General features: G+C 41.6%; 1 protein-coding gene across 1 annotated transcript in view; it reads right to left on the minus strand.

Annotated features, from left to right (window-relative positions):
- Nucleotides 1–1,226: 1,226 nt before the first annotated feature.
- The window catches only part of PITPNA (phosphatidylinositol transfer protein, alpha), a gene marked incomplete at its 5' end in the record, with an annotated part of 16,621 nt that continues 8,505 nt past the window's right edge, over nt 1,227–9,342 (minus strand). The window contains 7 exons of the mRNA XM_009077986.1: nt 1,227–1,274; nt 2,040–2,162; nt 3,769–3,879; nt 4,819–4,896; nt 6,217–6,300; nt 6,668–6,742; nt 7,661–7,668. Of these exons, the coding sequence (XP_009076234.1) occupies nt 1,227–1,274; nt 2,040–2,162; nt 3,769–3,879; nt 4,819–4,896; nt 6,217–6,300; nt 6,668–6,742; nt 7,661–7,668 (527 nt within the window). The remainder of the gene's footprint in view (nt 1,275–2,039; nt 2,163–3,768; nt 3,880–4,818; nt 4,897–6,216; nt 6,301–6,667; nt 6,743–7,660; nt 7,669–9,342) is intronic.

Below are 9,342 nucleotides of genomic sequence, written 5' to 3' on the forward strand. Positions count from 1 at the left end.
GAGTGCTTAGTACCAGACGGTCTATTTGCTCACAATATTAAGGGGCATCTAGAATTAGCTATGGGAGGTTTAAAATCGCCTGCCGGTTGGATATAGAAAGGCTTGATCCAGAGATGGTCCATCAGTCGAGAGTGTGGATTCCCTGGGCCTTCCTGACGACTGTCTTGCAAACTGAAACAAAGAGGCAATGAGGAAACAGTTTAGAACCAGCATGGAAGAGCAGCGTGCCAAGAGAAGTGTCAGACAACCTGCAGAGAGCAAATGTGAGTCACACTGTCACCAGGCAGACAATGCAGCACTGCATGGTTACACTGCAGAGCCGACCCGGAGCAAATGGGAATGAAGAGAAGAAAAGGTTTAGGCTGCATTACAAATCTCAGATGTATCTATCAGAAGACATCCCTTCAGACTCTCCCTCAGCTTCTGCTCCTCATCTACCACCAAACACCAGCAGGTGACAGGACAAGCAGAGGTAAACATGAGGCTGTGGTTCTGCCCCACCCCATTCCTTCCAAGGATAAATAGGATGGAGTTCTACTGCCTTAGACTAATTGTGGGTGGTAACCTGGACTTCACATAATTGAAGTCTTTTCTTTCTCCTTGCCTTCTTACTTCTCTATTACTATGTCATATTTTTGTACACTATGAAAAATTCCTCACAACCAACCCCCAAAACTGATGACACAATTAACAGAACAGAAAGAAATCAAGTCAAAAGCTTTTAAAATTGTTATTGCTGCTTCTCCTACAATGTGAGGTGTTGTTCCAGGCCTTGGCCCATTAGTGAATACTGTTAGCAAGCAATGCAAGAAACACATTCCTTGCAAACACGCTTGGAATGTTCCATTTCCAATCTTTTTCTAAATATATGCAGGTCCAACTTTCTTTTTTGAGACACAAAAGTTTCTCTGTAAGTCATGGAAAGTAACACATCCATTACAGACATAAGAATAGCAGTAAAATCTACAAAATGTTCTAACACATTTTTCTTACACTTTTCACTCAGACATTCCTTTAGAATACTTCTGAAATGAGACAGTAAACTCACTCATCGACCTGCCAGGGAAACAGGTTCACTATAAAAACAGTCAATACCACAGATTTGCCTGTCAGAAGCTATGAACAGGATCATTTCTTACACAAATGTTTTCTTTTTAACTAAGTAGAGCAATACAGAGCTTTGTCAAACTCTCTCGATACCTACAGTGCACAAGGAAGGAGTCATATTAGTCATCTGCAGCTGACATTCCTTTCACTGGATCTTTTTCTCTCATCTGAAAGAGGAAACAGAATTTAAGTGCTGATTCTCACGTGTTATCTCAAAATTTATCAGCATGGAACACATTAAGCTACCTCCTGTGTCTAAGGCACTGATTATATCTGAGCATCCCAAAACAGTGCTTGGGAAAGGCACATGCAAGGCAACATTTCTGGTTAAGCTGCAGGTCAGACAAGGATCTGGAACCAGGATCCAAAGGGCAGAGTGTGCATGAAACTATAAGGAAATATCCTGAGGGAGAGAAGGGCACAGTGCAGCACACAAATCATGGAACAAGGTACCCATTACCAAACTTGAACTAAGAATCCTGTTACATTCATTACTACCAAACTAATGTTTCTCAGAGTAAAAATCCCAGTACATACCCTCACTACCTGCTTATAGTACTTAGTACTAAAAAACCTTTTGTTCAACTGTTTTCTTGGCAACTAAGGAGGATAAAAATCGACCATTCAGCTTTGGGTTAGAGTGAACAGAAGATATTTGAGCAGTAAATGAATCATTGCCACTCAGCCCCTCATTACCTGTGGTTCAATACATTTACTGACTCAACAACAAACAGAAGGAGAAGTCCATAATGATGAGAAGGCAATGCCAGCAGGATGGAGTCATGGCCAGCCATTCAAACCACACAGCATGACCTAAATAGCAGCAGGACAATACCCACTATGCTCTGACAATGCTGCAGTCTTTCCTCTCCGCTGTACTGGATGGAAGCAGTTTCTCACACAACCCACACCTGCCCTGCTTTTCCACTGACCTCATCCAGCTGTCTCTTGGTCTCCTCCTCCATCCTACGAATGTCCTCCATAGTCAGATCAACCCACTTATCCAGCCAGCAAAAGAGCTGCCGATGGAAGTTTGTGAAGAGTCGCTTTTCCTGCTGCAAAAAGGAGGAATAAAACACAAACGAGCTTACTCACAGGGCAATTACCATGGATCTAAGAGGATTGTAACAACTTCCAGAGATGTGTACGCTGAAGAACCAGCTCCCTCGCCCACCTTTCTGAATAGCTGCCACAATAGGAAACTGGAGATAGCTAATTTTTATTCTTTTAGACAGAATATCTAATCTAGGGCCTTGGATCCCCAGAGAAATGCTTTTATCTCCAACCCTAGACAGCAGCCTGCACAGTGCATTGAAAGAATCAGTAATTTCCTATGATTTGACAGTATTGTTCTGACTGAATAAAGTGCATTTACTTAGAGCACGAGAGTTGACCTGAAGGGGCAGAAAAGAAGGAGAAACAGGTACTTTTTAAATAACCCTTATCTTGTTAAAAATTGGAAGTTAGAAAGTGTAAAGGGCTGACATGCACTTATCTTGCTTTTTTTTTTCTTTTGTAGTGGCCTAAAAAAATGCCTGAACTTGTTTTTCACAGCTGAAAACCTTTCAGCAAAGGTAACTAATGTGCATAATCTACTTCAGGTTTGGAGCAATTTATTTCCATTTTATAGCAGATAAGCTAGACAAAATCATTACATTAGGCAGGGGTACACAATGCCTCTTGGAAAGTCCTCATTAAGGAAGGACACTTCAGTTTTACCAATTATGGTTTTAAATCTGATAACCTGCTCTCATCAAAAGCAGCTTGAAGGCTTTGAAGCAAACCTGTACCTGAAAAGACACTCATAAAAAGAAAGATATTCAAGACACTGCTTTGTTCAGAGCTTTTGTTACAGGTATTTGAAATCCTGCAGCAGCATGGACACTCCCTCTTGGAGCTCTCTAGATCATATCACCACATTGCTTTGGCAGAAGCAGCAATGTGGTTTATCAATATTAACCACTGAAAAGCCTCTGTGATCTGAAAGCATTTTATGAACATAGCATTGCCTGGAAAATCACACCTGATTCCCAGGTCTGCATCCTGCTGCAGATCATGGGTTACGAACTCTGCCAAAGAAAAGCTCTTTTCAGGATACCAATTACTCATGCTTTAAGTTAATGAAGTTTCCTACCATCTGCTTGTTTTTTAACACAGGTTTTTCGAGCCACAGACTTGGAGAGGAAAACATGACTAGAGCTCTAGGACTTGCCAGAAAGATCCTCAGCTGATCAGGATCAAATAGCTGAAGCTCTAGCTATCTCCCCACAAAAACAACTTGCCCCTAAGCAATATAATTCTAGTATAAGTGCATCATCACATCATTCACAAATCAACTAGCAAGTGGCTGCAGTTCTCAGGCTGATCTACTAAACAAGGCAAACCAGCCTATTTACCTTCATACATTAGAGTGAAAACAGTTCAATAGCCAATTCACAGAACAATCAGCCAGCTCTGCCCTTGATTAGCAGCAAATTGAATCCAACTTTAACTGACTGCAGTATTTCAGGCTGTGGCTTTGACTGTATTGCCCGAGGTTACATGACTGGGCTACAAGTTAGTATCTCCAGGACACACTTAGAAGCTGCTGAGGCACTGCAGCAAGTGGAAGAGGAAACATGCTTCATCTCCAGGTCTCTCTTCATCCAAGAGCAAACTTACCTTCTGTATAAAGTTCTCAACTTTATTTTGCAGGCCCCACCACTTGAACTTGACTGTTACCAGCTTGTAAGCACACATGTATGGACATTCTGACTGTTTCCCCAGGTCCTTCTGCAAAGACACAAGGACATTCACACCAGGACTCAGGTCACACGTCTCCAGGAAAGCAGCTCCTTCAGTCATAACTATCAAGTCTTTCCACAATTCCTCACAATCTTCTTGCATCCTTACACCTCGCTTACCTTTTATTGACACATCTTCGCCCAACCCTTTGCCAGGATATAGAGGAGCATAATGAAAATAGACCCTAGTTTCCTCCTCAGGTGGCCTTCCATCCATTTTGAGAATGGACCATTCCTTCCTCTGTCTTGCAAACTGAAAATGTTGTCCATTTTTTTCCCCTCATTAAATTTATGTCCTTCAGCATCTTCACTGTTATGCCATGGCTATTTTGTTTCCTTAAAAGTGTCTTAACAAAGTCCCTATCTAAAACATTTTGGAAACAGATTGTATCATCTGAGTCATCCACATAATTATCAAGCCTTAGAGAAAACTCCATAAGGTTTCCTACTTCCTTTTACAGGAGCCATATCCACTCTTCCCAAGTGAATCATATCAACCTCAGCTTCTGCCAAGTTTGCCTGCCAGAGATCAGACTTGCACACCCATAGCTCCCCCCAGATCCCATTTAGGGTCCCTTTTAAATACTTGTATCATATTTGCACTTGCAGAGTCTTCAGATTCCAAGGATTTCAGTGAAAGGTTAAACACTGCTGCTCATTATTCAGCTATTTCATCCTTGAATTCTCCTGGGTGAACCCTTGGGCTGAACCCCAGTCAGCTCTGGCAATTTCTTGGAACTCGTTCGATCTATTTGTACCAAACTCTTCCATCTCCTTTAGCTTCAGAACAGATCCACAGCTGAGTTCCATGTTTCCTTCTACAGAAGTGATTTCAGTGTTTTACAGATGTAACTTTGGCTCCAAGCCCCAATATCTGTACTTCAGTCATGCAAGCTGATGAGTTCCTGAACTCATGCTTCACACATACCTTCCAGTTGGGCCCCAGAGGTCCACGTCCAGTCTTGACAGATTTAAATTTTGCTGGATCTTCTTCTGCCTTGTAATCCTATTGGACAGACACACAGGATTAAACACAACTTATCCTACTCTTACCCAGCTGCTCACTCTCACAAAGGATTTATGTTTCTGGTGGGCAAAGACTAAGCCCTACCTGCCTTCTCAAGAGCTACTGCTTTCAGATTTCAACATTAGGTCAGGCACTCTTAAGGAGACATATTTCTCCCACTTGTGCTGTGTCCTAAACCTGTGCAAGTACTCCTTTGGGGTGAGGCTATCAGAAGATCTGTAAACCCTTGGGATATGCTTCCTGTAACCACCAGTTCTTTGAGAGCTAAGCATTGCTGCTGCAGAAAACAGCTTCACTCTCTGTATCTGTGGTATGTGTCTGTTCCCAGCATTCTATCAGTGTGACGCTCACATGCTGCACACTAGAAGACAAGTACAGTCTAACTCACAGTACCACCAAAAAGAAAGAGGCATCAGTTATGGTCCTTATTGCACTGGAAATAAGTTTTCAGCATTCCCCCTCCTGCATTTTGGATTAAGACTGAGGTGTGCACTCTCCTCCTATTCCCATTTTAACTCCAATGAAAAAAACTCAAATAAGCATCAGTTTAGTACCAAAAGTGATCAACTGGTAGCACCTTCTTCAGGAGTGAATGCAGGTGAATTCTCCTTGCACTCTGACAGCATTTAATCCAGAGCAGTATAGAGCTGAGTACCTGCCTAACTTAGAGAATCAGATACTCATGTTCTACCAATTCACCTTCATTGGGGGGAAAAAAAGCTAAATGAAGTACTAGTTCTGGTTTAATACTTAAGACCAAGTTTGAGAACAGGTAGGTAATCCATATTTGAATGGTATCAAATGCTGCCTGGAAGTCAGGAAAACCAAACAGTCCATTTTATTATAGCTGGATTTTTTTTCCATTACAATATAGGAACATTCCTTAGTTTCTTCCAGTAACTGCAGTGATTCTTAGAACAAAATGTTAGCTGCATGATTTCAAGATACACTTGAGAAGCCAAGGGTCAGTTTCCAGAGGAGGCAGTTTAAGAGATCCTTCACAGAAAGGGCAGTGTCATTTCCTGCTGTCCAAGCACTGTACTCAGCTGCAGTGCTGCAGAACTAGACTGCTACATGCACTGTAAGAAGGCAACATATTTTACAGCCAGTGTTGACACAGCCTTTAACAGAGCTCTTCCTCTAGCTTGCTTGAACACTCTTAACAAGTGCCTTTGCTCCTCTATCTATCCTCTCACTTGTCCTGCTACCTGTGACCATCCCTGGGAACACAGTTTGGACATTTTCCCTCTTTTAGCACAAGGCCTCCCACACTAGGGAGCTCTTACCCACCTACCATACCTTGGGAAGTACTTGACTCCGATCAGCAATGTCTATATAAACAGCTTCTACACTCTTCCATATCTCGGGCTCCAGTTTGTGGACCTGCAGTGAGAGCACAACACTCATGCAATGGGTTCAACTACAGAACATTCCCATTCCAACACCGTAAAAAGCCAGATGGAGATGCAAACACCCAGTGCTCCCCTTCCATGTACAGAGAGGACACTATGGTAAACACACAATGCAAGATCTTCAGAAGAAGCAAAGGTGCTCACATAGAACAAGTGTTTTGGGGACAATTTTATTCAGCATACGTGAGAAGCCAACAGGAGGGAGTCTCTGCCTTGCTGGTGAGATAAGCATTTCAAATCCAGTATAGATAGTTCCACAGAGCAATTCTCTAATCTAGCCTAGAAAGCAGCACTGTGACATTAAAGAGATGAATAAAATACATGACACAAGTACTTACATTCTCTTGTGTTCCAAGATCTGATTTATGCCAGGTTTCAATTTTGATCAGGAAGTCATCCTTCATATATTCATTCTGTCATCAAAATAAAGCTTCTTGTTACTCTTGGGATATAGAACTTGTCTTCTTATTAGCTAGATAAGCATTAGGAGAGTCAACTCAAAGAATTATGATTTGGTTGGGGTCAGACTTGGGGAATTTCAGAACCATTTGTAAACACATCATTGCTTTTAGCAAAATTGATCACTAACTACATATGATCAAATAAACCACAAGCTGTTCCCTGAAAAAACATAAGTTCCATTGTTTCAGTGAAACATTTGGAGTTTATAAATAGCTTTTCCTTTAAAGGACAATATCTGTCACTCTATTTAGAGTTTAGAAGGGGTAACATAAGTTAACCAGGCAGAAACTGGTTTTTTTCAAAGAGATTATTGATCTAGCACTGAGTACATATTTTGATGCAATTCTTCAAATTAATATCAATATCAAACTGATATGTTGAGAGCTTTTGACACTGGAAAGGGAAGGGACAAGGACAGTTCTGCCAAGTAAGCAAAAAACTTTCCATTTCTCATTATTACTGTGAGCAGCAAAGGACTTCCAAAGGTAACCTTATCCTCCCTCAGGGGAGTAGAGACAAAAGCACAAGCCAGTAAAACACTCAGCATGTAAAAAGGAAATATCAAATTCAGAAGACAGATTACTCCAAGGGACACCATGGTATAAGCTAACTGCCTCTCACTCAGTGTACCCAGGCAATGGGGCATTCCCTTTGGAAAGCTGAGCATTGCTGCAGCACGGACAGATCCCTGTCCCTTGTCACAAAGTGTTTGTGGATATGCCACTGTTGGTTAAGGAGGTTAATCTACAGGATCTTACACTGACAAAAGCTAAAGTGCCTTTAGCTCAGGCTAAAGAGCTTCTTATTTCCAGAACACTTCATTTCAGACATTATTCATGCTTCCATAGATCAGTAAAAGTAATACTTACTGTAATAACTGGTCCAAGAAATCAACATGTGAAAAGAAAGAAAAACAGTACTTTAGTGAAAAAAAGACTGTACAGCAACCATTGCCCTCCTCCCACACCAGCACAGCAGGGACAACTTCAGTTTCCCAAGGGGCTGCTGCTACTGCTGAGGGAAAAACCCTGGAAGTTGATAAAACCCAACTAACTTCACCCCCTTCTCCTCTAGAAATTCTCAGACTTGGAGAAACCCAGAGGAGCAGCAATTAATTATGTACTGCCACTTCTGCTCCCTGGACTGTAGCCAGCTGGATGAGAAGATGGAATAAGCATGTTCAGCTGATTGTATTTTACCAATCCTTTCTCAGCTTGCAGATAAGAAAACTCTCCCTAGCTCAGAAGCAAACACATGCTGGATTTCAGGCCAGTGCAGACCTCATCGTTCCTGCACGGAGTAACCAGACCCTCTGCATCTCCACTGCTCATGGTAACTAAACTCCCTGGACAGTGAGGCTCAATTATTCAATACAGAGAAGCAATTAAAGATCCTGTAACAGTCAGCATCTGTTCTACCTGAGCCATCAGGGTGTGTTAGCAATTCTACTCAAGAACAAGGAAGTCTGAAGCTGGAGTTGAACTTCCCTGGTCTGTTCTGAAGTTTAACATGAGGAGAATTTGGTTTTAAAAGGGACTATTACAATTTGTGGGTTTCCAACACAACATTCTGTGGGCAGTTACCATCCCCAATCACCTATCACACACATCCAGCTGCCTTAATTACCTACTGCTGGGCCTTGAGTTGGTTTTAACCCCTTACAATTAGAAAATTGCTTTTTACAGCAACTTACAGAAAGTCAATTATTTAGACTGACATGTTGGGGTGGAGGGAGAGAACAAAAGAACAAGGAAGAAGAGCTGAACCTAATTTTTAAAAGGCTGAACTTCATCTCAAGAAACATTTCATTAATTCTGCAGGAAAGAGTTGGATATTTTTTCCTTCTAGTCCCAACAAAACACTGAATAAACCAGCAGTAATTATAAACCAGAGCCTTCCCACCTTCCCATGACTGTATGCTGTGACTATGCAGCTGCCTTAAAACAGGTTCCTTCACCTTCTCAATTTCTTCCCTGCGGGGATGACTCCTCATTTGTAAAACAAACAAATTAATCTCTTCAGAAATGTCCATTAAAACTTAGATGCTCAGCTTGCTACAAATTAGGACCTGCTCTTGAGGCGTTACAGCAGCAGCTCCTACACATTTCAGCTGCAGTTATAACTCCTCAGTTGCTTGACATTTGGCCACAGGCCATGGTTACACTCAGAAGAGTGGAACACACATCAAATTGCTTTTCTAAAAACATTTAGGCAACATTAATATTTAAGTCAGGCTGCAGAAAAGAACCAAGAACACTGTTCTCCTTGGCACCAGCCCACAGGTACAGCTACTAGACAACCCTCACTTCATTTTTACTGCAGAAGTTGTGAACGTGTGTAACAACAATCTCATTTACAGTTCATGCTCTCAAAGGAGCTAAGCAAGGCTCCCATACAAAGAACATAAACCCAGCATATTACAGCACAAACAAGTGTGCAGAATTGCAGGAAGTTATAAGCTAGGCATTTCAATTCCCTCCATCTGCAGTACTACTTTGATAATGGCATATAATATGCATATTAAAGTAATAATTGAGCTTTTCAGAGGAGA

This window comes from Acanthisitta chloris, unplaced genomic scaffold, assembly GCF_000695815.1.
Source record: "Acanthisitta chloris isolate BGI_N310 unplaced genomic scaffold, ASM69581v1 scaffold17097, whole genome shotgun sequence".
Lineage (NCBI taxonomy): Eukaryota > Metazoa > Chordata > Aves > Passeriformes > Acanthisittidae > Acanthisitta > Acanthisitta chloris.